At 42.9% G+C, this 27,968-nt stretch overlaps 3 protein-coding genes across 9 annotated transcripts; 2 read left to right on the top strand and 1 right to left on the bottom strand.

Moving 5' to 3' along the window:
• Positions 1–1,814: 1,814 nt before the first annotated feature.
• On the bottom strand, positions 1,815–19,606 carry raf1a (Raf-1 proto-oncogene, serine/threonine kinase a). 2 transcript variants are annotated; one of them, XM_037103016.1, is made up of 19 exons: positions 18,607–19,606; positions 15,324–15,417; positions 14,106–14,139; positions 11,805–12,031; positions 11,596–11,708; positions 11,373–11,475; positions 11,094–11,251; positions 10,529–10,618; positions 8,489–8,642; positions 7,725–7,749; positions 6,996–7,105; positions 6,470–6,587; positions 6,161–6,245; positions 5,818–5,994; positions 5,677–5,723; positions 5,452–5,570; positions 5,208–5,339; positions 3,099–3,233; positions 1,815–3,008 (listed from the first exon to the last, which is right to left on the bottom strand). In XM_037103016.1, exons 2-19 carry the CDS (start codon positions 15,324–15,326, stop codon positions 2,868–2,870), a joined length of 1,971 nt encoding a protein of 656 aa, XP_036958911.1. In that variant the 5' UTR covers positions 15,327–15,417; positions 18,607–19,606; the 3' UTR covers positions 1,815–2,867. The 2 variants fall into 2 exon arrangements, with proteins under 2 accessions (XP_036958911.1, XP_036958912.1); XM_037103017.1 differs by lacking the exons at positions 14,106–14,139; positions 15,324–15,417; positions 18,607–19,606 and adding an exon at positions 7,917–8,036 and having other exon boundaries at positions 11,805–12,020.
• cnbpa (CCHC-type zinc finger, nucleic acid binding protein a) lies at positions 17,404–21,842 on the top strand. 6 transcript variants are annotated; one of them, XM_037103021.1, is made up of 5 exons: positions 17,404–17,556; positions 19,643–19,760; positions 20,243–20,317; positions 20,473–20,671; positions 20,846–21,842. In XM_037103021.1, exons 2-5 carry the CDS (start codon positions 19,646–19,648, stop codon positions 20,961–20,963), a joined length of 507 nt encoding a protein of 168 aa, XP_036958916.1. In that variant the 5' UTR covers positions 17,404–17,556; positions 19,643–19,645; the 3' UTR covers positions 20,964–21,842. The 6 variants fall into 6 exon arrangements, with proteins under 6 accessions (XP_036958916.1, XP_036958920.1, XP_036958919.1 ...); XM_037103025.1 differs by having other exon boundaries at positions 17,405–17,556; positions 20,243–20,308; XM_037103024.1 differs by having other exon boundaries at positions 17,405–17,556; positions 19,643–19,766; positions 20,243–20,308.
• Positions 21,843–22,904: 1,062 nt separating this feature from the next.
• On the top strand, positions 22,905–27,877 carry LOC119022304 (haloacid dehalogenase-like hydrolase domain-containing 5). Its single transcript, XM_037103018.1, has 8 exons — positions 22,905–23,456; positions 24,283–24,486; positions 24,582–24,694; positions 24,789–24,882; positions 24,991–25,024; positions 25,128–25,302; positions 25,412–25,600; positions 26,421–27,877. Exons 1-8 carry the CDS (start codon positions 23,337–23,339, stop codon positions 26,815–26,817), a joined length of 1,326 nt encoding a protein of 441 aa, XP_036958913.1. The 5' UTR covers positions 22,905–23,336; the 3' UTR covers positions 26,818–27,877.
• Positions 27,878–27,968: the final 91 nt, after the last annotated feature.

Raw genomic sequence — 27,968 nt, 5'->3', positions numbered from 1 at the left:
TTTTATTATATAATAGTGCACCACGTCTGGAGGTTGTGTTTGTCATAATGCATTAGTTTAATATAGAGAAATATGTCCTTCGTTTTTAGACTCCATCGCCTTCAGGGTTTTGTCTGGTCCAGTCCAGTGAGAAAAACCCTCTGTCTGTGAACACAATTGCTGTGCTTTTAGTAAGTATTTTAGAGAGTATGTCCATGTTCTGCTACTTTATATTTCTTATCAACTACATTCCAGAGACAAGACTAGAACAGCACACAGTAGAGTGCGTACCCCTGCCAAGGCCCAACAGTCGGCTTTTGCACTGACTTATAGATACCGACCACCTAAATACACCTGATTTTTTTTTTTTTTTTTTTTGTCATGGAGATCCATGCATGATTCCCTGAGAGATCAACAAAATGTCCCAGAAAATCTCATATCTCACATTGTTGTGCAAAGTGAGAGAAAATATCTGTCCCTCTATCTAGATCCAACAGTTAATGGGGTCTATCCTGGGCCAAAGCCTGTCCTCCATATCCCAGTTTCATGGAAATCCATCTGCTACCAAAATAAAACAAACCAAAAAATTGACACAGCAGACTTTTTTTCAAAACCAGCTGCCTACATTTACCCACAATGCAACTTAGCCACTGAGTGACTGAGTGTGAGACAATTCATCAGACTACTTCCTCTGGAGCCACAAAGGCTTTATTCCATGTTTTCACAGATGCAGAACTCCATACTTGTAAACTAAAATTGGTGGAGTTGCCCTTTAATCAACTCATTATCCCCTTTCTTGTTGGGAATCATTAGACCACGGACCTGTATGGGAAGTAGTCTAAACAGCTCCACCTTAAATTCTTCATTAGAATGAATACTTTTTATTCTACGACTGCTACGAGGGAATTCAATGTAGGTCTTTAACTTGTAATGGGTTATTTTCCACACTGTTGTATTTATATTTTTATTCAAGGATCAGAAATCCATAATTGATGATCATGCAGGTCTTTTGTGCTGAGGGGCTGACACACGTCACAGACTAACACCCACTAGATGGAGCTGTTGTCGGCCTGGTATTTAGGACATTTGTGCACTGCTGGTCTCACTTTGGCAGCCTGCATGGCTCTCAGGAAGCAGAAATAGAACAGATCAACACATATAACAAAACTGCTGTAAAAATAGACGCCGGTGGTCAGTTGATGTCTTATTGTGTTGCTCCACTGCTGTTGGTGTGAGGCTTTCTGAGATGTGATGCGAATGAGATGAAGGTCTCAAAAAGCCTCCATCATGTTTCTTACTGGGGCGTAAACGATTAAAAATACACACTTGTACCCATATTTAGCTCACAGCAAGTGTTCATATTTACTATCAATATGCACTTGGGACTCAACCAAGTCAAGCAGCCCTGCCCAGCAGGAACTGCACGCTGGATGTTTACACTTAAACAAAACACAACTGTCCTCTCTTTCCACCACATGTCCCTCCCTCGCCGAATGACTGTTGTTCCACTGAGCTTGCCAGTGGCAGTGCAGTGCACAGGGCATCAGCCAATGGAGGAATCCCCTGGTGGCGTGTCTGGACTGGATCCCCCCTGTGAGGTTACACCACGTTGCCACTGCTACAGCAAACATTACACCCTGCCACAAAGTCTCACACATGTGTGGGATTTTACGGTGTTTGTGAACAAGAAGAGAAGGCAGTGTAATCTGATGTCAACCGGCCACATCACCTGCATTTAAAATCAAGTTCAAGCTATTTTTGTCATCAACAACAAACGCAACATACTGCGAATTCAAAAGAACGAAAGAAAGAAAAAAAAAAACATCTTTGGCAAAGAAATTTAACTTAATTTTTATTAAAATATTGAATAGACAACTTTCTCACCAAGTTCACAATAAAACGTTTAACCTCCTGAAAGAGACATGATAAACAAGTACAAATTAGTTTCCAAATCATTTTAAATATTTAAGACAACCACCAAATGTCCAGCTCATGACAACCTACCCACAGTGAAGACTGATAAGAATGTGTTTGTGTATCTACAGATCAGTTTTCTCAAGAGCTGTGAAACTCGATCTGTCGACTGCTGAAACATAACCATTGCTTTTGCTAAAATGTGCAAATTCAATTCTTCCATCGTCACCCCCACACTCGCTGTCTGACCGGCATCAATTCCTCCAAAATGACCCAAAAAAAATAAAAGACAGTTAAAAGAAGTCAAAGACAACAACATCAAAAAAAAAAAAAAAAAAAAAAACGACAACAATTTCCCATATCTACTCCAACATCATTTAAGACAATGAAAAATCAACTACTACTGTGCAACTAAATGGACTACATCCAACGGCTTTTGTTTGTGATAAGAGGTGAATTGTGCGGGATCTCTGTCCAGGCTTCATTTTCCTCTTAAGGCAGGTAAGCTTCAAAGGTCCTCTTCATCACGGCGAGCAGATAGAAGGGCTGTGCTTCACGTCACCGAACCTGAATCAAGAGAGACGCATCTGTCTTCCTCTTGAGCTTCCTTCAGTGTCCATTTATCGTCGTCTTAGGTAGGTGTGCGTGCATGTATTTAAAATGTTTACCACCGTGGAGCCTCTGCATAGTTCTTAATACGTGCAGCGATAAGCAAGGCACCACCTCTTCATGTGTGCATCCCACTGCAATCCATCATCACTCACTCCCTTCCATAGTAAATCACACTTCTCTCCGCACTTCCCTCTCTCCTCGTTTCCTTACACATACTGATTAGCAAAAGGTTTATGTATTGATTGCATGTATATTTTTTTTTCAGGTTTATATTGTACGCAGAGAGAATTTGGACGTACTGAGCATTTGGACTATTTCGAATATTTCGAGGAGGAGGAGGAGGGGCAGTGCTGTCTGAGCGTCTAGAAAACAGGCAGTCTGGTGGAGGTCAGAGTACAGGCATTGATATCCTCAGTGTGCGAGGCTCTGTGCAGGGACGGTTCTGAGGCACTGCGGTTTATCTTAGGGAGGGCATGCTGGAGAAGCTCAATGGAGGACAGGATCTGACAAGAAGAGAAAAAAAAAAGGTTCAGAATACTTAAGAAAGATTGAAGTGCAGTTTGAAGTCTGCAATCACAGAGAGAGTGGCTCACCTGCGGGAAGAGCGGCCTCTCATCCTTGGATTTCTTGATGCAGTCGGCCACCAACCTTTTCATGGCTTTGGGGCAGTTCTTGTAGAGCTTGCTGAGGTCAGGGGACAAATAGCCTCTTCCCACCATGAAGATAATCTGAGAGGAGGGAGTCACAGACAGGCAGCAGATGAGACTGAGGTGGTGTGTAGAACACCCGAGTTCAACTATCGACCCAAGTCAGTGCAACAGCAAGAGACGCCCCGTCAATCCTAATCCGGCCAGTGGGTCAAAGGCATGTGAAGTACATCGCCGGAGTGACAGTGAAGGCCTGAGCGCATGATGCTGCAGAGATAGCAAAGACGATAGCAGTACACCGTGTACTCGCCAGCTCAGCTGAGTGCAAAGTCATCCTACAGTAGTGCTGTGGGATATGACGATGCAAAAACCGGCTATCATTTCATGTAATGCTTCATCGTTTGTTCCACTGTGCTGCAGACCAGACACTTCACAGCGTTATGTTTCTGTCATTTGGAAAAAAAAAAACCCTTTGCATTCTTCCTTGCATGATGACGACACCAATAAACACGGAGGAGGTTAAAACGTGACACACAGAACGGGGTAATTCCACACAGGAAACAAAATGTGGAGCTCTTACCTTAGGAAAAAAAGAAAGTCTGACACAAACCAGAAACCCATACTTTGCAAATGATGCTGCACAACAGACTCAGTCACCACTGATCTCCTTTAGGCCCACTTTCATGCAAGAATCTAGTCCAAGAGTACAGTGAGAGTCTATGAATATGAGCCACAAAAGTACAATCTAGTGCTCAAAACAAACCCCACATTCAGACGCTGCAAGAGTGAGAAATATGTCTTACTATATGCAAATAACAGACATACATACATACATATATAAAGTTAGCTGTATCAACGTGAGGTTTTGGTCATACAGCCTTATCTAGGGTATATTTTGTACAGCAACTTTAGCCACATTTGAGTACAGCCACACTAAGCTGAACAAGGAGCCAGACACGATCCAGACCAGGTCTTGTGGCCTGCGGGATGACGAAAAGAAAAAAACCACACATATGCACACCAAGGCACCCCTTTTCTCACACATGAACAGGGTTGTGTTACACAGTCTAAAATTAGGCCAGTGGCTCCAGGGTGCCTGCGTCTCATCCACGGTGGGCCTTAGGCCAGCACCACAACCCCCTTCAGACAGCGACCCAGTGTCTTTCCACCACCTTCTGGCCTGGGCTCGCAGCCTGACACCGGCACTTAGGCGAGGAGCTTAGACACACCAAATTCAACAATGTAGCAAAACAAGGTAGCAACCCTGAAGGTTTGCAAATGTGTTTTGCTAAACAAAAACAAACAGAGTGTGTGGAGGTCAACTGATTATAGTGTCACCAGGGTTTTGTGCTATCTAGTATTTAAGGTTGAAGTGTGAAATATTTCAATCTCTACACTCAAATCTGGTCAAACTGCAGTACTTTATAATTGTTTTCAAGCTCAATCAACACACACACACACACACACCAGAATTTTGTCCATTTGTTCAGCACACTGAAATGTTTCAGGACACACAAAATGGCATAGAAACTTCGTGCATCCAATGCCTCGGTTCCCACAGGCACATCTCTATGATCTTCGCATATTTGTTCCGCCCTCCACACGGCTTCATACCCAGAGTGTTTCAGAGGCGAAGCATTATGTCTGCAGGCCATTGTTGACATGCTCAGATTGTGCTTATTTTGTCATTTCTTCCTTCATATAATTGTAGTTTGTTTCATTTTGTGTTTATTATTATTGCCTAATCATTATGCTGTAGATCTAGAGTCTGCACAGGGTGTTTTACTTTGACAATCAACTGAATGCTCCATTTTGTTCACGTGTCTGCCTTCCTGCCAGACTCGATCTTCCCTGTGCTGCTTCTCTCTGAAACACGCTGTGGTGCACCTGATAAAACCACGAGCATCGTCTAGAAAGGCTGCTATCAGTTCCGGTGGCTACGTTGCAGCCTGAACGTGATACAGATGTGGGGGTCATTGTCACCGATTTGCATTGCTGCAACACATAGCGACTGTCACCCGCTAAACATTACATGTGTAGATGAAGTGTGTTTACCTGATCTCTGTTTGCTGTCTGGGAGTATGGGAGCTCTCCCGTCATGAGTTCAAAGAGAACAATTCCATAGGAATAGACATCAGACTGGAAGCTGTAGGGGTTGTTATCCTGCATCCGGATAACCTCAGGAGCCTGTGGACATCCAGACACGAAAAAAACAAAACAAAACAAATGGATTCAGTTTTTCTTTAATTTCACTTTAGTTGTCTTATTGCTTTGGTGAAATCAAAGCTGTGATACTGACCATCCAGAGAATGGATCCAGAAGGCTGCTCCACCTGATGCGAGCCGCTCCATCTGGCCTTCACGGTAGCGAGCCCAAAGTCCCCTATTTTGACTGTTAGACCTTCATGCAAAAAGATGTCTGTGCTGCGGTCAAGGAAACACAGATCCTGAGCAGAGTGAGGATTATAGTGCTGTTATCTTTCATACAAAATGTACACACTGAAATTGCAGGTAGAAAAGGATACTGTTGGACTTCATATCCCGATGGATGATGTTCTTCGCATGGAGATAGCTAAGAAAGAGGGGAAAAAAAAGAAAAAAATTAGATGACGTCTTGGTTGTTTTTAATTTGGTTTGTCAGAAAAATGCAGTCCCTCTGGACTTACTCCATGCCCTGAGCTGTCTGCCTGGCAATGTCTATGAGCTGGATTATCTTGAAGTTTGTCTCCAGGACGTGAATATGTTTGTAGAGGCTGCTGCCCTCACACCACTGGGTCACAATGGCCAGGTTGTCCTTCGTCATATAGCCCATGAACAACAGGATGTTGACATGTCGTGTTTTCCTGCGACCAGAGGCAAAGGGGAAGAGGAAATCACCCAAACAAAGATAAGATAAACGTTGCAAATTGTTGAATTCTTTGCAAATCATCTTCACTGCAACTGTCAAAACACTTGAAGACCCGAGCTAATGAAAAGCTCAAATAACACTGTATCTGCGTAATTTCTTACCTCAGTACTGCCACTTCATTTCTGAATGCCTGGAACTGCTCTGGTGTGGGATCAGTCACCTTTAAAATCTTTACTGCTACATCACCTACAACAAATAAACACTGCTTAGTTACCCACTGAACTCACTGCAAGTTCAAATGCCAAAAAAAAAAAAAAAAAAAAGGAAGTCCCACATGCACACTGATCTGATTTTTTTCATCCATGACGTACATCAAGTGACTCTTTTCAAACGGCAGTGTGAAAATATGTGAAAAGGTGCTAGTGGTTACACCTGAAATGTGCCGTGCCCTGTCCGTAATGCATTCCTACCATGCCATTTCCCTTTGTATACAGTTCCAAAGGAGCCAGAACCGATGCGGGAGTTCAGATAGACCTCACTGGCCTCGATCTCCCAGTAGTAACTAGAGTCCCGCTTGTCCCTCGGCCTCTGCGTGTACAGAAATCAAAGGGTTCAACTAGTGTGAGACACAAACTAAAACAGTTATCACAAACCAGTATTTACTCTATTACAATCAGGAATGGAACGGGGACTAGAGTATTTGAATTAGGCAAAAATTAGTCCATTTGTGTAAAAATATAATCAGATAAAGTTTAAAGTATTATCAACGATTAACCGCCAACAATGTTCTGCTAATACAAATTCTCCACAATAAAAATTATTGTCATCTAGTTATTATAAAAAAGATTCTTCTCTGCTGCAGCTGCTGGCTTGGTTCTTTTCTTTTGCGCCAAAAGCAAAATGACTGATTTTGAAACGCAGCTTTTTATAGAAACAACAGTGAGGAAGTTATGCGTTAATCCAACCCATACCTACAAGACAAGACGTTCAACTTACAATTTTATTTTTCTCCTGAGTGTTGAAGGACGTGGCCCTCTCTCGCTGGGCAGGCGCAGGGGCTTTGGACTGGGACCAGCCTGTAGGACTCTGGCTGGGGGAACTCCCCGCTTCAGGAATACAGAGAAGCAAGCATATCAGGGTGGAAGACTTTGGCTGTGTACGCAACAGTGGAATATATTGTGTGTCAGATGGGAAAACTTAAATTTCTAGAATGTCACTAAATGGCATATGAAAGTTCTAACTTGACATTAAGCCAACACTCAAGAAAGGCAAACTTAGACTACACTAAGCGATGAGTATTGAGCAATAGCGAGTTTATCCCAAATCTCCTCCCTCATGCTTCCCCTTGCGTAAGCTTCACCTTCTAAAATTAGAATTATGATAGATGATTTTAAAATAAACAGGAAACGTCACATCAGATGATGTGCAAACAAACAGAAATTGACGGTGTAATCGGAAAAAAAAAATGTCTTAAGCTTGATGACACTGGCCCATCACATGAATCTAAGTACCACACTAAATACCACACTCCACTGCTTAGCTCGTATATTTCATATCTTGGAGCAGAACGCTATATCAAATGATGTGATGAGCAATTTCCAGTTTGGAAATGAGCCGTTCATTTGTTTCAAATTAATGCACAATCAAAAGGGGCAGATTTGTGGCGAGTGTTGCAGGAGGAGGTGTGGTGACATGTCATTGCCTGAGAGCAGAATGAGGACTCACCCGAGTCATTATCACGCATTGCATCCTGGAGAGACAAGAACACACAGAACAATTCTGTCAGCGTGTTTCGAACAGTAAACCACATGCTGTGCTGTCACACATGTTTTGACTTCAACACCAAGATGTGAATGCAGATAGCCTGTTTGCAATGCATGACATTCAGACCGCACACAAGACACTCTGCTTTCTGACCTTCTCTGGACTCTCTGGTGAGGCCTCAACATAAGACTGGGAGAAGTGCACAATACCTACTTTCCTCTTCAGCCAGAATCTATGGCACCAGGAGCTGGGGAAGGTATTCAGGCAGTCTAGCTACTCCCCAGCAGGTTACAATACAACAAGCCAGTGAGGAAAAAGGAGGGAAAGGGACACAGTAAAGAAAAAGTGAGGAAGGATGGATGATAAGAGTGATGTGCAGGTTTCTACCTGGACACAGTGAAATGAAAATACTCTACAAAGCATGCAAAACTAGTGGGCTGATTATGCAAGAATAGTGGCAGTGAAAAGCAGGAACTGAACAGGAGGAAGTCGAGTGTCTCACACTTTAGAAACACTAAAACAAGAGAAACAAACTGGCTCAACCCTGTCCAGGTGGATTATTTGAGACAGAGGTAGATTAAGAGGTAGATAAAAAGCAAGGCGAAGATAGTTTGGATGCCTGAGATGTACGTAGGAGGGTAAGATCACTCTCAGGCAGGAGATATTTTAGGAGTGGCTTCAACCTACAAGAGCACCCAAGGGGCCTTCAAATGGTGTGTAGTTACCTCAATCATGCTGCTGTCTACAGGCAGGGTGGTGCTAACCATGTGGACGTTGGGCGTGGAAGTGGAGCGCTGCCTCTGGGAGAGACCGCCCCCTGTGGGTGTGTAGGGCGTGGTGTAGTTGAAGGCGTGAGGGGTGGAATATCGATGGGCCGAGCTGGGAAGGTGCGAAAAGGGATCAAATATTAAGTGAGACGGACCGGCGACTGTTTGACGACACGGCTGACATTTGACAGAAAATTCAGTGACTTCTTTAAAAATTAACTGTCGTGGGTGTGGCGGTGGTCGGCGCAGGAGCCTTCTGGTTTCATTTCTGTCATTTTCTCTCACTTTCTCATTCAAGCGTGGTTTAACTGCGCTGTGTCTTCAACAAACTGCTGCGACACGTCCAAAATCAATGAGAAGCAAGAAAGTGCAACTGAAAAATGGCACCGTGAGGAAGTAGTTATTGGTTAATGTTGCTGTGGGCTTCCTCTTATCCCTTTTTTGGCAAACTTGACACTGTAGAGGTATTTTGCCCATGGTGTTTGCCAAGATCAGTTCTGGCTCAGATGGAGAGTACAAAGCTCACCAGCCAAATATGATAATCTGCAAACAATCCAAATGTTGGTCCACTTCAAATGTTTGCTTTAGAGAGTACATGCTAAAATTGTATATTATGTTGAAATATCCAAACACAACATGGTTTATGTTTATGAACAAAAACTTTAAGCTTTGAATGGAGTCAAAGTTCTTGGTATACCTCCTGTCACTGGATACAACTGTACTGTAGCTGCTGGTTTAAATGGGGACAGCTGAACTCCAGCTGTGTGACGTATATTAACAGATCATATTAAATCACTCTTATGACTGTAGAATACACTCCTCGAAAATAATCCCCCTTTTGGCAACAAAAACTTCATTTCAAAACAGTATTCTGTGATAGCTCTGCATGGAACAACGTAATACTTTGAGAGTGCTAATTTGGCAGCTCAGAGTGCTTTTTTAAACATTTTAAGCAGCCCCGAAACAACAGGCTCTTTTCACGCCTCTCGTTACATCAGCTTCTGGACTAGTAAGCCCCCATAAAGCTGAGGGCGTCATTAAAAAATAGGATTTACTTCAATTCAGATTAAAAGTTCTTTACAAAAGAGAACATAGCTACAGAAATTAGTTACAGTCAAATGTGACCAAAAAAACAAAAACGGAAAATGACAACATTTGTGGCTACAAAAACCTGCCAATGTAGCTCCATTGTCGTTTACAGTGTAATGATCAGAAAACTCAAATGTGACTCTTCAGTGATGAAGACTTAAAAAAACAACAACAACAAAATACAGTGTTTTTCCTACTTTTCCAGTAGTCACGTAGCACCCTGATTATGAGCACTCCTTACAATACCCAAACATAAACTAAACCAAATGATCCGTGTAGAGACACTACAGTGGGTGACCTCACTGAGCAGTTCATAAGAAACACTGGACAAAATCAGCTTTGAATGACATAACATGTGCATTCATGAGCGCTGCCATAAAATACTCTGCGTATGGCGTTTTAAACTGTGACTTGCACTATGGAGTCTTTAATTTACAAGTGGGTCTCTGTTTTCTTATTCTCGTGCACACAGGTGAGGACAAGTAATCTGTGCGGTGAGGATGCACATGGACCTGCACTTGGGTGATGTGGTACACCTTCCTGTCAATGATTACACATTATTACACCGATTTACAGGTAGTTTGGTGACACTCCAACAAGAATTAGAAATGTACAATCTTTATATAGATTGCTACAAGGGTGGAGCACACATCTGTTCAGTCATTCAAAAATCCTAAACCTCTCACTATGGCTGTTGGCACAACAGTTAAACTGGATGTGCGGAAGTGATTTAAGTACGTTTTGGCCGATTTCATTCTTCTTTTATCTGGTTGTAGTGAGGGAGAACTCGGCATAGCAAAAGTATCTGTCAACACCCAGCCATCGAAGATATACTATCCATCTTACGCTAATAAAAAGACAACGAGGATGGATTGAGGATTATACGAAACATGAAAACCTAAACCTCACCTTGGAAATCGTGTTAAGGATTCCCTCATTCGCCGGGACGTCAGCGGGGGCAGGGACGGGGCGCCACTATCACCAGGTGTTGGACACAATCTGAAGGTAGAGTGAGTTTCAGAGTGAGCCTCTCACAGTGTACAGTGAAGGTCTGAGTGCTTGATCAAATAACAGCAGGCTGCTAAAGACAACAATGGCTGCAAGTAAAAAGGACTCATCTCTTCGCTGACGGTGATATGGATCTTTTAATGATTAGCATCAGTCCGACAGCCTGCATGCAAATTTACACTAATGAGCATCTATTTTCAGTTCAAGTATGCAAAGCCATATACCATATGTGTGCCTTGATCAGAGGACCTGTTGTATCAGCAGAACTTTTGTCTCTTGTCTGCTTGAAGTATCTAATGTAATCATACTGGATTAGATTAAAAACTTTAATACAGAGAACTGGTTAAAGACTGTAAGCATGTCTGTCAGCTGTGTAGCTTTAGTTAATTACTCTGGATGTACTGTTACAGAATGTGCTGACGCTCTGCTGACATGTGCTCTCATTTTTGGAGGTGCATACACTTACAGGAGTTGTCTGATATTGCTCCAGTCCACACACATCGTGGGCACTTTGGTGCTACAATGCTCGTGGAATTTGTAGCCGCACGTTTGGCAGCGGAAACCATTCAAAAGAAATTTCTGGCAAATGTCACAGAACGCTAGTTTCAGGTATGTTTTCCGTACCTGAAAATGACAGAGAGAGAAAAGGGACATGTAATTATTTTTATTTATTTATTTTTTTTTTTTAAAGCGGTGCCATTTTGTGTTTGCGTTCACGGATATCGTAAATGTTTCAGTCACTCACAAAATTATGCGTCGTCAAGGGAACATGGTCTAAAACCTCCACCAGCAGCTCTTCCCCAATAAGGGAGGTGGAGTCGGTGTTCCAGTCCATCCTTAACTTTTTACTGTTACAAAAATAGACAAGAAGGATTTACACGAACGGGATCTAAAAGCGAGTAAAAATAAACTGCAGCAGATAAGAACGCGATTTGTATGATGTCTGATCTTCTGAGACCTGAACTCACCTCCTCGGTCCTGGATGCAGCCTGAAGACGGCACAGCACTGAGGCTGCAGCCCTCTCACCTTTAATGCTTTAATCAGGCAACTGTACAGAGTCATACCTGGTCGCACATTTACCTAAGGGACAAAGAAAGGAGTTAGTTCCTTTTTTGTCAGCCAGGACGTAAGCGGCTTCCTTTGCCTTCAGTTACCTGCACAAACAATCCAACTCACCACAGTGCGCTGCTGGTTTGGGAGGTAGACACGGATAGTGCTGCTCGTCTTGGAGTCGGGCATCTTGCCGTCGTCTGAGGAGCGACGCTGGCAGGTAAAACTCTGGACCATGGTTGGGGAAAGGCACGGGCCATCGTACGAAGAGTCCTTCATTCCAAAGCCGTTGCTCAGGGTCTTCCATGCTCCCTGGAGGTGCTCCATTAGTATCGCCAAGTGCTCGCAATGGTCTGGAAAAAGGGAAAACACACACGTACACACAAACAGTATTAGAAGTCCGAATGCTTAAGAGCTGACATCAAACACTGACTACTTAATCAATATTACATTAGATCTCTTTGTAAGTAAGGATCTTCCTCTGGAAGGATGTTGGCGGTGCGCAGAGTCAAAGTTTAAAGCACTTGTCTGCAAAATGAAATAGAATGTAAAATGTTTCTCAAATCTCTTTTATTAGATAACTTCATTTGAACTGTCAGCAGATGTTGGCCGAGGCGTTCTGAGATTGTGAGAGAAGATTTGAAAATTTTAATCCGACCATCTCTACCCAAAATCTAGTTTCTGTGGGCGCTTTTATAACACACACAGACACACACACACACACACAAGCAGCTGTGGTTTGCTTGAACGCACGGCACTCGAAACTGATTTTAACGAGTCACAGTCAAGAAAAGCGTTGCCAAATTAACAATAAGTTTGGGCTGAGCTGTCAGACACTCCGCTGGTGTAATCTCCAAACATAATCTCACCCAGCGCAACCACCAGCCCTCTTGGCACGATCGGGGGCCATTTAAGTATCACGTCAGTGTTTTAGTGGCAAGTCTTTCACAAGTGTGACAGGAAAAGTAAAGAGGGCATGTACCATCTGACCTCTTTTAGTGGTCCTGCGTGCTTATCAAAAACTCTGGGCTCAACCCTGCATTGTATCAAAACTACAGTAGTTTTAACACCACATGCATTTTTGGCCACGATCGTCCTCTCCTTTTACGTTTAAGAGGGAGCACCAGAGCAATGTAGACAAACTAATCCACTCAGACCAGGAGAATCTCAGGCCACCGCAGAGGTCAGCCGTGTTATTTACAGTATATGCTTTCAAGTCACTCATTCTTCTGCACGGTCGAGGCAACACACATAAACACAACAGCTTCTGAAAGTACGTGGAGTGTCACAATAGTAACACGAAGGACAATTAAAGGAATTCAGATTCTGAATTCTGACGGAATAGAAGGGGACAATTCTGGTGAACTAAATAAAATCCTGTGTAGGAGGGAGAAAAGAAGTTAGAGCCTGTACAAAACACAAACACAGGAGTTTCACTGATTCCTGGGCTTCATCTCCAGTGTGTACACTTTCACCCTGCAAAAACAAAACAAAACAAAAAAAACCAACCCAATTATCTCTGGTCTGTCTTTCACAAAGACCTGTCAACGCTTCAGAGATGATTCAGTGCAGTTAGTGGTTTAGCTGTCACAGCAGACATACCAGTATGTCAATAGTAGAGGACAGAGAGGAGGAGGGGGGGAGAAAAAAATAAAAATAAAAGCAGGGATTTGGGATGATTGTGGGTTGTTTTAAAAACCCTTCTTCCCCACCATGCTGCATGATAGTGTGTTCAAAACAAAGTGCTGTAATCCATCCAGAAGGGGGGGGACACAGGGGGGATATCAACAAGAGGAATGCGAGGAAACAGAATAATTGGACTTTACTCTCGTCTGCTTGCATGTATTTCTCTACATAAACAGGTCAGTCTGCATAACACACAGTCAGCTTTAAAAAAAAAACGGACACGGCGAGAGTTGCAGCCACATATACGAGTTTCTGTGGCTCGACTGAAGTCTTCAGCTGTAGGTGAGAGCAATGTCAGCAGGTTAGCATATTTTTTTGGGAAGAAGTTGGACACTTAAACTGGCTTTGAACGCCGAATTCAATCCAACGTAGAGGTAAAAAAATAAAAATAAAATAAAAATACGCCTACAACCCAAATGCATGCACGGTTTGCACAACTACAGTAGCTATTAGCGGCTACGTGTGTGTTTTATAAAGGCCTGGCTCATCCAGTTATTGCTGTGAATTTTGCCCGTAGGCCCTTCACAGGCGAACTATAACTTCACTCCGCAGCTCCGTGATCGCCCCTCCATTCAAATCTCACCAGTCCGAATGCATGCCTCGGTCATGTGCCTCGAGGAGAAGCAGTTTAACACTTGTAGTTAGCATTTTGTCTCCAAAAACACAAGTTAAAAAATGCGATGCTAAAGAGAGCCAGTAGCCTTGTCGTGAGTGTGTGTTTGTGTGTGTGTGTATGCTTACCAAGAGAAGTTAGAAAAGTTGTGCTCCGCCATAACTTCAGGAAAAAGTGGCGTCGGTGACATCATCATATTTGCAACGCATTCAAAGAAAAGGGGAGGAAAAAAAAAAGAAAAGAAGTCGAAGTTGGCAAAAGAAGCTGATATTGTATCAAACAAAAACTTGTATCCGGTGAATGTGGCAGTAATGTAAAACGTGAAGGTCACAGGCGGGTTTGTTTTACGAGCCGCTTGATTCAAACAGAGGGAAACTTTTATCTCCCGGTCGCGGTGAGAAGCGAAAAATCCGTCGGAACCTCAAAGTGACACGACGAGGGATACTCTTAAAAAAAAAAAAAAAAAAAGAAAGTCCCGTGAAGCACTTTCAAATTAAAACTCCCCACGTCCCTTTTTGCGTCGCCTGTGCGTCGCCTTCCGAGTCAATATTTACGTCGTTGAGGGAGAAGAGAGGTGAAAAAGGTTTGGAGTTTGGAGTCGTGCGTCCGTCTGACGCCAGTGATTGAAACAGGACCTTGCAGTCATAACAAGAGTTGCAGGCATCACTCACACTGCGCAGCTACTGCACAAATTTAAGCCCTCCCACTTCAGTGAAACCGTTGTTTTTGTTTAGAAAACATCAACTACTTGTTTATTTATTCATTTTAAACACTGTGTTCTTTATTTAAGGCCATAATCTACATGCGTGCTATTTTTAAACTCTCACTCTGCAGCTCAACCTGGCAGAGGTAAATTGAAATTCTCATAGACTCGTATGAATCACTAATAGTTTAAATGCACATTCGTTTACATATAAGTTAAGTTCGTATCTTTTGAAAAGCAAATAAAAATAAATGTTTTTTTAAAAATCGCTTCCATTAACTCTTTGGAGTAAAGGAGTAATCCATTACTAACTCCCAGTGCGCCATCATCTGGAGATTTGAGGACAGTGCAACACAGCTTTGGAAATTTATTTTGAAGGCTTCCTGATATTCATAATTACATTTTGCACAAACACACAATAATCAACACAACTTCGATGGCATGTTGGCTACATTTGACTGCAGGTGCAAAAATTGTTGCACCCACTCAAAAGATGAAGATTGTTTTAATGACAGAAATGCATTTGAAATGATTTCAAACACCAAACCAGGCTTTAAACATAAGCTTTAGTCAGGCCAAGAACACAGCAGATTTTTTCTCCCTCAAAGAGTACAACTGTGAAACCACTACCCTCCACACTCACCATGTGTTCAACATCTCCGTGGCATCCCAGTCTGGGTCCCCTGAGGTACCCTAATCACAGTTAGGTCCTTTCAGCGAGCTGAAGTTGACACCATCTGAGAATAAAACAGCCTCGTCAACATCAGCGCGTCTTGTTCAGCAGACATTGCTTCAATAAAGCAGCAGCAGCAGACAGTTTGAGCTAGAAAACCCAAATCACAAACCCATCTCATTTTCCAGTTTTAGCAGTTTTGCTTTCATTCCACCATCTAACTTTACAATTTGGTATATATGTATTTTTTTTCTAACAGATATCCCAGCTAACAAATGACAACAGAACAGAAATGCCAAATACTGGTCCTGGGAAGATGAGGGCAGGGCTTTGTCATTGTGGAGGGTTTTAAGGTACTCCACCCCACACGCAATTGTACAACTGTAATTCAGTCAGCGTACAATAATATGCTGATACAAATCTTAATCATTTTAAAACGACCCACTACAGGTTGAGATATTTTCCTCTGTTTAGCATTAAAGGTTGTGCTCTGCAGAATAAAGAGTAAAGCAGATAAGAATTGCTATTGGAGAGCTCTGCGAGCAAAGCCACCTTAAGACTGAGATGAATGCATCTTTCCCACTTATTGATCTGACTGAGCACTCAGACCAGTTAGCTGAGATGCTTGCAGCTCCCATGGATTGTTGTCTCTATCAGTTCTCTCATGTTCACAATATGGTGCAGTCCGGACTCGTTAAACATGGAGGTTCTGCTTCAGAGTCGTAAAGTGTTTGTGAAATGATCAGTCTTCATCACATGCAAATTCATTTTGATCACAGATTGCTGAAGCCTATTTAAACTCTCATTCTAATTCCAGAGATGATGCTTTATAAGGTTTGGGTCATTAGTCTGACTTTGAGGACTCACAAACAAACAGTGTAGACTAGAAATTGTCATTTCATGTGGAATTTTTCAAGCGCAAACTTCGATTCATCATTTTTTTGGTGATTTTGACTTATATTGAAAATATTTTGAAGGCGCTTGATTTCTCAGAGTCAAAGAAAATCCAGATGTATGGACGTGCCACAGTTTCTCACAGGCTGTAAACTCTACGACTCTATGTGTCTACATATTTACACAAACATTTTCATCTGCCTGGTTAGTTTTTAACCAGTAACCGTGGTAGCGTTTCCTGAGAACCAGACATCTCTACACAGTCTATTACACTGATTATCATAAACACAGCTTGTGACTCATTTAGGCACTGTGGGCACTGCCACTGATTTAATCAAAAGTGTAGATGTGTCAGGGAAGTTGAAAAGGGTTAGAGAAGAGGTTAGATAAGATAATATATGCCTTATTGATCCCACAGAGATTGATTTTACAGCACCAAAAGAACATAGATAGATAGATAGATAGAAATGAGTATGAACAGAAGATGAGAAATACAAACAGCAATGAAGTGATGGTCTAGAAGTGATGTAAACTGTACATGGGGTTCAGTAGTATATGTTTTGTCGATTAAAGTGATTAATTAGTTAGTTAGGTTAAAAAGAAATAGTGCAAGAATAAACCAATACTGTTGATGATATAAATCAAACGCAAATTGAAATATAAATTTCAGGAAAAAAACAAAGCAAGTGTGCATGTGCTGTATGAACAGAAACAATAAAAACAAATGGGGAGGGGGAAGCAAACATCAGGTAAGCAATCATCAAAATGAGAATAGATCAAACAGAAACTATGAGAGAGCTATCAAATTCATAAACAGATTACAGGAAATAGCAGTTTACAAACAGTGCCACCAACTGGTGTTGCATATCTGAACTAATCGTGCAAAATCGTGTAAGGCAAATTGACTATTGTTATTATTATCATTATCATTTATATAGTTCATATTATTATGATTTGGGCTTTAGGAGCAGAAGTAGTACCATTTGTAGTCTGAGCCTCCGTATATCGCTAGGACCTGTATCCTCTGTATTATTTGTGATTTTAAGACGTTTTAATGTTAAAAATGAAGTAGTTAAAATGGGGCCAGTCGATTTATGGAAAAGGAACCGTTCCGTCTCCACGATTGGCTGATTAATAGAGGCGGTGTCCAGACCTTCTCGTGTTCGATTGGCTGCTTGCAGACTATGTAGCCAATGAGCGTGCAGATTTTCACTGGATCCTGTGAATGACAATTCAGGAACTCCTGCTCACACCGCATGTAGCGCAAAGAAGGAGGCGTAAACACTGACATAGCTAGGTAGCCAGCAAGGTAAGCAACAAAACAGCACCACAATCCATGTAATCAGTAGATTGTATGTATCTGTGAACTTTAAAATGTGACATTATAAGAGTGATTTTACCGGAAAAATTGATGTTTGCTTTGTTTCCTTTTGTAAAAAACGCACTGGTTCGGCCTGCTCGTACTAACGGGTTCACAGTCCGGCCTGCTACCGTTATCGAGCTCGTCACAACGACTTTGCCGTGTGCGCCCTGCGCGGGAAATTCTGTTTTTATCATATATTCGCTTGAATACGCGTCAGAAACCATCTACGGTAACCCTTTATCGCCTTAAGTGTCTGCTCGATACTTTCTTACTGGAGAACGGAGAGTGGTCGTCGACTGAACCGTGCTTCTTGGTCGTGATCGTGAGGTGGTCTTGCTAGCATGTGCTAGCCAGCAGCACCAGTGTCTCGCGAGTGCGCAGTGATTTCAACGTGACTAGGCCGACGTTATCGTCGCTTCAACCTTTGGCATTTGATTCCGTTTTTGCGAGCGCAGAAACCTCGCCGAAACACGTCGCCGGGGCCCCTCTCTTGAAAATATGCGGCATTTGGGTGCTTATGGGAAAAACAGTCGAGTCATCCTAGTATTTGCTAGACAATCGGATTTGATATATTAGCAGATCACAATAACACGATGGGATGAGACTGCCCTCTGCAGTTAGCTTCAGCTAGCATACAGCCAACAGCATGCTTTCATGGCCGTTTCTGTAGTAGCGAGTGGCGTGTAGCAGTAAACTAGCATAAGTTATCACAAAATAACCGAGACTCAGCTGCCTGTGCTCTGATGGACATAAACGTAGCCAAAGTTACTTGATAGACCATTAAGTGTAATAAGTATTTGGCCCGTGTAACACTTATGTAATCCAAACTATAATATGAGGCCAGGTGGCATTTTCTTTGCCGTTATAAGAACAAGGAGCAACACGTTAGCCTTTTTTAAAATCTTCACATATTTTTTAACTGCCTGCTTTTTTGCAGGTTTGCTGCGTCGTCTTTTAGGGATCAATCAGGAGGAGCTTGATTATTCATTAACTCACATTCTTCTTGACTTGATGTCTTTAGCGCCGTCAGCAATCTGAAGTTTGGCCTCACAACATGTTCCCATTGACGAAATCGTGTAAGTTAGCTTAGTAGGTAGCTGTAGTGTGGTGGCCAATTATGATAGACTGCAGCTGGAAAAAGAAAAAGGAAAAAAAAGTGTACCCCCCTTCTTTGATCATAGATTAGATCTCCCCTCACTAGTCATGCTGACTTACTCCTGCAGTACTGGTGTGTGTGTGTGTGTGTGTGTGAGAGAGATTTGTGGTAAATGACTCTGATAAATGTTTTAAAAAAAACAACAAAAAAAAAACAGGTAAACTGAACCATTATTACCAAAAATGGTACTCATTAGATATTTTTATACCAAATATTTTTTTATATAATTCTTTTGGTTTTGATTAATGTTGGTGATCGGGCAATGATTTAATAACATGGGACTCAGGACACCTTGTTTACACTGGCTGCACCACAAACAGTCAAGTCAGCCACAGCTGTTCATTTGCTGTTGTGCACCAGTGTAAAGGTGCTAAATCAATGAAAATGTCAGATTTATTGATCACTGGGCTTTCATACAGAGTATGACAACATTTTCAAGTCTAACCAGACTCAGATTACAAGATTAATGTGTCATGCTGATGCTTTTATGTTTTAACATCACACCAAGAAGCCTTCTGCACCTAATTTGTGCCAGAATTTAGAAAATGAGAACCTTAAGTCATCCATATCTTCTCAATATTTGCCTGTGACATGTATGATTATACTGTTTGGGTGCATAATTAGGTTCCACAAAATTAAACGTTTTTGCTTCCAAACTCAAGAAGGCACATAATATCCCCAATCCACTGTTGGAAAATAATAATCTTATTTTTGTATGCTTGGTATGAAAGCCCAGTAAGATGAAACCCCCAAAATACAGAAAAACAAAACTAAATGCAACCGTTGTAGTGGGTGTGAGTTCATACATGTATTTAGGGATTTTTACTCTGAAATTACTTGTTTACTAATGTGTTTTTCTGTGATGTTTTTGTTTAGATAATGGAGTGTGGCGGCAACAGCGAGTGCTTTGGATGTGGCCGCTCGGGGCACTGGATCAAGAACTGCCCCAGTGCCAGCGGTTCACGTGGACGTGGCAACAGGGGCCGAGGAAGAGGCAAGGGTACTATATATTCTTCAGGCCACACCCAGTAGCAGATAGTTCTCACAATAACCTGGGTTACATTTTCTTTTTTTTTTTTTTCACAGCACCTTTTTCACATTGAAATGTAGTTTGGGGGAGAAGTTAATTGGCAAACGTTTTGATTATCAGTTGATTGTTTTTGTTTTTTTGTTTTTGTTTTTTTAAAAAAAAAAAAGGAAAGGAAAGATGTCAAACATTTCCTAAATCCTAAAGGATGTGTTTATGGTTGTCTGAGGAGCAGTTCAAAGTAATCCCTTTTGGGTTGTGAGAAATTGTTAAGATTTTTATTTTATGTTGGAATACATTTCATAGACTAATCATTAGTTGCACAGATTTCCACATGGAACACATTGATTTGAGGAGAAGCACGTGGGGAGGGCCTTTCATTTAAACATTGCAGCTTTCTTTTTGCTTTTCTGTCTTTTTATAATACTGATCTGTCTGTGTCATTACAGAGCTGTTCTGTTATCGGTGTGGAGACCAAGGGCACATGGCCAGGGACTGTGACCAAACTGAGGATGGTGCGCAAGGCAATTTTACCCTTTTATTTCAATTCTAGTTAGTTTTTGTGAAGTAATATTCACTAAGAGCAAAATCACGTCACAGCATCTGTGGCTCAATATCCAAAACCTATTTTTAAGTCTTTCATTTTAGTTTAAAGTCTATTTTGTTTGTCCTTTTTAAGCGTGCTACAACTGCCACAGGAGTGGTCACATTTCCCGGGACTGCAAGGAGCCCAAAAAGGAGAGGGAGCATCTGTGCTACACTTGTGGCAAAGCCGGCCACATGGCCCGCGACTGTGATCACGCCAACGAGCAGAAGTGCTACTCGTGCGGTGGGTTTGGCCACATCCAGAAACTCTGCGATAAGGTGAAATGTTACAGGTGAGTCTTGACGGATTGGTCCAGTCTGTAAACAGTGACCCTCATTGTGTTTGGCTCCAAGGCTGTCTTTGGCTGTTCTTTTCGATCCCTGTCTTCCCTAAAAGTTGGCTTATTTTGCAAGTACGTTCACCTCGTCTGTCACTTAAGAAACTGACAACATCTTTGTCCCCCTAGGTGTGGCGAGATCGGTCACGTTGCTGTGCAATGCAGTAAAAACAACGAGACTAACTGCTACAACTGTGGAAAGCCAGGCCACCTGGCAAAAGAATGCACCATCGAAGCCAGCGCATAATCAGTGAACCTCTGTTGCCCCTCCTTTTTTCAGATTGATGGTTGGTTGTATTATTTTCTCTGAATCCTCTTCACTGGCCAGCGTTTGGCTAACAGAGGCTAGTCCCAGGCCAGTGAGCCTCTTGACATGTTATACAATGAAAGGGGTGAAAAAAAATATCTTTCTGCATTCAATACAAAAAGTTTTAGTTTGGTAGCGGTGTTTATGTATAATGCTTTGTTAAAGAGCCCCCCTTTCCAAGCCACTGGTGATCAGAGATGAATAAATGGGACGAAACATACGGGAATCTATAGGACCTCTGAGCTTGTGGAAGAGAGCCTCAGTAAAATGAGATAGAAGAAGGGAGTAAATGGAAACCGAACTTCCATGTATGGTTATTTTGGTTTGTTTTAGTGGGATATGAGTTGTCCAAGAGAGTGAGACATGGAAACAGGTCATAACATGATGCATTTCAGCCCTGCAAGCAGCTAAGTGGGCAGTAACAAACTACATGTTATATTGCTAAGATATAAAAAATTTTGGAGGTATAAAAGAAACACGTTCTTTTATAGAAATCTGTTTACAATTTAAATATCACTTGGTAGTCCAAGGTAGACTTTTCCTTTTAAAATGGCTTTGGAATTTTTTTTTCTTACCTTGGCAAAAATTTAACATCATGAACAGTTGTCAGAACAGCAGAATTAGGAGTTATTTGGGAATGAAAAAATGTTTTCACAGAAATCAAAATGTTATTTTTGTACAATATCACTTAGTAGACTACTGTATAAATACCATTTGCTTGTACTCAGTTTTTAAGTCGGAAGGAAAGTGCAACTGAAGTCCTAGAAAATAGAAATGTAATTTTAAACTATCAATAAAGCTGGAGGAGCACGGGGAGGACTTCTTTTGTCTCATTGTGTTTTGATGCTTGTTCTTTTTGAGATGCCTTTTTCCTTTACAGCTGGGGTGCACACATCGAAATTTAATCTTAAATGCAAGATGCAAAGTAAAATGAGGCAAATAGGATTATAATGTAGTGCTGCAGAGATGCCCTGGCCTGCAAATCTTGATCCTCAGACTCTAACCCTTAATTATTTTTGGTATAACTGCATTTTAGTGCAAATCATTTTTTGACCCTGTCCTGCAGATGTAAGTACAAGTAATCTGCCAAATCTAGTTTATACCTGTAGGTTATCAGTATACCGTATTTGGGCTAACCATCGCGGTGTCTTTTTGTTACTTTGAATGGCTACAATCCAACCATGTGTGTTTCCATTATAATTGTGCAGCCAGTAAAATTTAAAAAGTTCAGTAAAATTTCTAGTTCATTATTGGAAGGTGACTCTTCTGCCTTTTTAAGGGCCTCTTAGTCCTCAGCTGGCCTTTGCATTGGGCGAGGAGTTGACCCTTGGATATTTGCCCCTTTTCACACATTGTTAACCCAGGGTTGACCTGCACTAGAATATATTATGTCTACTGTTTATTTCAACCTCAGTTTGAGTAGATTTTCAGGGGGATAACTCTTCTCCAGAGCAGGCCAGCAAACTTTTGGCTAAAATAGGAGTTTCCTTAGTCCAGGGCTTAATAAGGTCCCTGGGTTAACGACAGTGTGAAAACCCCTTTAATGTGTTTGGTTTGCAAACACTTCATCTTCATGTATTTGTCCTTTTGTGAATTTTTTTCTCCCCTTCCATTCATGTGTGCAACCACCCCTCTGTTTAAAAAAAGGGTGTTGCTTAGAATGGAGATCTGGAGACTGTTCGTCCTGTGGGAGACGGTGTCAGTTTCCTGTCCTCGCGGCGCATCCAGAACACGAGGGCAGCCCGCTGCGTGTCACACAGAGCCGCCGAACCAAACTGGTTTTGCGTCCTGAAGGTAAAATGGAGAAGGTACGTCGGGATCCATGTTGTGCGCCATGCTGCAAATAAACCGCCAACCATGACACGTATATAGATCAATACAGCGGTGGTGACACACACACACAGGGCAGAGGACTGTGAAGGAGACGGTGATGTAGGCGCTTTTTTTGCTTGTGTGCGTGCCGCTGCGATCCGCGGAGGAGCTCGTGCGCACCAGTGTCTCGTGAGGCTCCACCTCGGTGTCTAAAATGGCAGCGGGGGTTGCTGCTGCGGCGGTGCAGATGCGGCTCCTCCGGCTCCTTCCGGCTGAGCTGCGGCTCGGAGACCCTCCTACTCCTCATATGTCGTCATCGAGTCTCGCCCAGTCAAATCACAGGCGAGAAAACATACTGAGGAAGAGGAGGAAAAAAAAGAAAAGAACACAAGCAGATCACCAGGCAAAGCGCGGCCGGAGCGAGCCGGCTTCAGGCTTCGTGCGGGCTCCATTTGCTTTCTCTTCTTTCTTTTTCTTTTTTTTTCTGTTACCGTAAATAAGATGAGGGGACTCCTGTCGTTTTACCGGGGCCTGCACACCCTGAGTAACCGTCAAGCCAGACGAAAAGCTGGGACTGTCGGTTCTCGGTGCGGGTTTTGCGGAACTCATTCTAATAGCAAGGTACGGTCCGAGCTGTTGCTGCTGCTGCGCCCTGCCCTGCCCGGGCTCAGGCTGTGGATTCACTGTTGACAAGGCGATACTTTGTACTGAACTGTGTCTGGAGTTTAAAAAAAAATGTGTCAGATCGACGTTGCAGACAGTGTTGCATGCAACTTTCTCAGATGTGGAGGAAGAGGAGGAGGAGGAGGAAACAGCGGCGGCGGCAGCAGCAGCAGGGGGGGAGCTGGCATCAGGGAGAACAGCAGCAGATTTAGCTTATAGTTTGTCTAACCCCTCATGAGATAAACAATAGCTGAGACAGTGTGTTCCTGGTTTGCTCTCTGGGCCCCAGCAACAGCAGAAAAACAAGCAGCCTGAAGGATCTTATGTACATGTGTGGGTAGATGTTGTGATAACAGGACGTGAACGCAGCCAAACACCCCCAGTGTACTGCTGCTGCTGCTGTGTCACCATGGATCTCCCACCATGGCTTTCTCTATGGCTGCCCTGTGTGTTGCAGAAATAATAAAGGGCCCATGTGATGATGTCATGGTGTAGAGTCAGCCCCTGTCAATGTGTGGAAGCAATATGAACAGACATGACACAATCAGAAAGTACATATAAGTCATTCAGTATTGTGATTGTCCCTCTCTGTGTGAAGCAGTGCCACGTTCAAGCCACTGAAGGTGTTCAGCGGATCCCCCATGTCACCCCTGTTCTGATCATTCTTTACAAAGCCTCCATTTTCTTCTTGCTGTGCTGTTTGTTTTGTTTTGTTCTTTCCCCCGCATTGTCTCTTGATATCTTGCCTTCAGTTTTGGCTGACAAACCTGCATCTGTCCCACAGCCACAGCCACGCTTCGGACTGCTGTTCGACATCGATGGCGTGCTCGTCCGTGGGAGGATGCCACTCCCCGCCGCAAAAAAGTCATTCGAGAAGCTGGTCGACTCTCAGGGACAGTTTTTGGTGCCGGTTGTTTTTGTCACAAACGCAGGGAATTGCCTCCGGCAGACGAAAGCGGACCAGCTGTCTCACATCCTGGGAGTCCCTGTGAGTTATCAAAGAAACTGTTAAAGAGGCTTCATGAATGTGTAATTTTGGATGGGGCCCCTTCTCACTTGTGCTACTAAAATGTCTGTTTCCAGATTACACAGGATCAGGTCATCATGTCCCACAGTCCCCTGAGGATGCTTAAGAAGTTTCATGACAAGTGTGTGCTGGTGTCCGGACAGGGGCCGGTTCTGGAAATTGCTAAAAAGTATCCTTGAGGCTTTTCCTTGTTATGTTGACTGTTTGTGACCCATTTAAACATACGTGCTGCTCTTCATTTGTCCTTAACGCGCTGTCTCTAGTGTGGGCTTTAAAAATGTTGTCAGTATTGACATGCTGAGGGAATCGTTCCCGTTGCTGGACATGGTGGATCACAACCGGAGACCCAAACTGCCGGTGAGATTCAGAAATCTGGTGCAGAAATGTGTCGATTAAAAAAAAGCGTCAAACTGTTTTTCAGTTTGATACAACAACACATGTTTAATGTCTCCTCTTTTATTTCAGTCCAATCCTATTGGCAACCTTCCCAAGGTAGAAGGTAAGAGCACCCACCTCTGGTTTCACCACAAAGGTTCGTCAGTTGTGTGTTGAGTTGTTGACATCTACAAGATTTTATGTCAATCTTTGACCTCCACATGCAGCTGTGGTCTTGTTTGGGGAACCGATTCGATGGGAGACCAACCTGCAGCTGATAGTGGACGTTTTGCTGACCAACGGTAACCTCGGCAGTGTTCACAACACCCAAAATAATCCTCACCTCCCCCTGCTGGCCTGCAACATGGACCTCATGTGGATGGCCGAGGCACATTCGCCACGGTAACCTTTGAAAATCAGCACCGTCACAGAGGATTTGAAAGAAGGATTTCATTTATCAACATCAGCGGCTAAAGCACAGTGTCCTTTTGTCTTCCACTGCTTGTCTCAGGTTTGGCCACGGGACTTTTCTCGTGTGCCTCGAGAACATCTACAAGAAGATAACCGGTAAAGACCTGAAGTACGACGCTCTCATGGGGAAACCCAGCGAGCTGACGTACCACTTTGCAGAGTATCTCATCAGAAGCCAGGCCGTGCAGAGGCAATGGAAACATCCCATCACTTCCCTTTATGCCATAGGGTAAGACACCACGGTTGTTGTCAGGCAACTTTCTCACCTTTAGGTCTTCCAAGCAGTGTTTATGTTTCCCCCGCTGCTGCAAAGACGACCGGATCGTTTCCTTTACTTCTCCTCTACGTGATTTTTCTATTATGAATTCTATGACAGAGACGTGACAGCAGATAGAAACAGTGCCAGGCTGCCAACCTGCCTGAATCACTAGTTCCTTCCTTTTCTCATGTCCGACAGAACTGCATAGTGAAAGCGAGGTTCATGGTGAATCAATACAAATGCAGATGGTTTAATTATCCTACAGCCATTACATTGTGCAATCAGTATTCTCTTCATAATGATCCGTTAAAGTAAAAAACCCTGTCTGTTGCCAGTTTGATATGAAATGAAAACGAAAGGAGGCGGAGAGCAGGAGCTGTAAACTGCAGTTAAGTTAACCTCGTTTGTATTTGCCAGCTTATGGAAAGTGAGTTTGCTCACATTTAATTAAGGTTGGAATTAGTGTCCAACAGAGTGCCTGAGATGTTGCTCAGTAATCTGCAGACAAACATCATATGAAAGTGCAGAGCTCCTCCCTGTCAGTTTGTCTCGCAAGCATGTCGGTGAACATGTCACGCGTTCCCTCCAGAGCTTGCATGTTTCACTTCAGTTTTTTTCCCATCACGAGTGTTGCTTTTGTCGCGCTAGTGCGGCTGCATTTGTGTGTCAGCACTGTGCGGTCGCGTCCGCTGCTCCTTTGACCACAGCAGAAAAGGAACACGTTCATGCACATGCAGGTATCAGTTTTGTGCGTACGCTGAGCGATCTCCTCCCCCCTCTGCACCCTCAGAGACAACCTTATGACGGACATCTACGGCGCCAACCTGTACAACCGCTACCTGGAGGAGAGGGTGGCCAGGAAGAACCCCAAAGCCATTGCCAAGATGGTGGCCGCCACGGGGTCCACCGCCGCCGTGCCCCAGGAGGAGGAGATCGACAATTTGCTGGAGAGCGAGCTGGCGCTGCCCTCGGCCACCTCCTGCAAGTCTGTCCTGGTCTGCACCGGGGTGTACAACCCCAACGCAGAGGTGCCGTCTGACGCAAACGACTGCATCAAAGAGACCGTGTTCCACGGGCACCGGGACTTCAGATTCGACCCCGCGCTGGTGGAGCCGGGCTTCATCGTGCACGACGTGGCCGATGCCGTCGACCTCATCTTCGAGCAGGAGAAGTTTGTGCCTCAGTAGAGTTTTGAGCCAACAGGTTTTGTGCGGGTCCACGCAGAGGGAGGGAGTGGAAGTGCTAAACTGAGTATACCACTTAATGCGTAAACCTGTAGGAGCCTAACACTGTGGACATTGTTTAACCACCTGACAGGGCATTAACATTAACGACACATGGGTCATGTTTTAAACTTTCAATACATTCAGACAAACTTTAGAGAAGATGAATCATGTAACCGTTACTGTCAACCGCTCTTTTTTTACGTTGTTTTTTTGTGATAGTCTTCAATTACCTGTCTTTCATTAAGGAGAAGTGTCAGAACGGCCTTATTTGACCCTGTTACTCAGTATTTTTTTAGACGATAGTAACGTTTTAGATAATTACAAATCCTGAAATCATCCTATATTTATTACAGATATTGAAGAAGCGTTTTTAAGAAGCATCAGATAACGTTTTGACCTTTTATTCCCAAGGGGACTTTTATTATTGCATTTGTAGTCATTTGTTTACCCGTTTATCCTGGAAAATCTATGCATGAATATAAGAGTAATACTTGTATTGTTAAAAAAAAAGAAAAGAGAAAGAAAGAAAAAGAAACAGCAACTGTTTGATGTGCAATATTGTCCTCTAATAGTCTGTCTGCATTTTGTCTAGTGGTGAGAGCCTCGACCAGTATTTGCACAGATCAGAAACTTTCATCTCTGTTAATTGTTACCATACCATCCTGCCATAACCTGTTTATTATGATGTAGAAACTCATTTTTATGCTTTAAGATTTTAACTGCGGAGGCGAAAAGCTAAACAAGACTTTTATTTAGATACAAAGTACAACGCCAATCCAACGCTGTTACGGCGCTACATTTGATCATTTGTAGTAATGTACTCATTGTAAATACTGTGACTAAAGGAAATATAATAGTTGCACAATGCTTTTTGCAAAGTTCTGTCTTTTTTCCATCAAATATGAGACACAGCGTTTGATAATTGAAGGTGCATTATGTTGTTATGGGGAAGAAATGTATCAGAGGAGAGGAGTTTTCTTTTTTTATGCCCTAAACAAACTGAATAAACACACTGACCCAGTTTCGCACTGTTTTACTTTGTTTATATGTGGCGGACCCTGCCACCTTCCTAGCTTCAAACAGTGTTCTGGGACCACTTATTTTCTTCTGAG

The sequence above is a fragment of the Acanthopagrus latus genome, chromosome 7, assembly GCF_904848185.1.
Source record: "Acanthopagrus latus isolate v.2019 chromosome 7, fAcaLat1.1, whole genome shotgun sequence".
NCBI classification, from domain to species: Eukaryota; Metazoa; Chordata; class Actinopteri; order Spariformes; family Sparidae; genus Acanthopagrus; species Acanthopagrus latus.
Note: the sequence above shows the minus strand (reverse complement) of the source record. Positions and strands in the feature narration are given on the sequence as shown.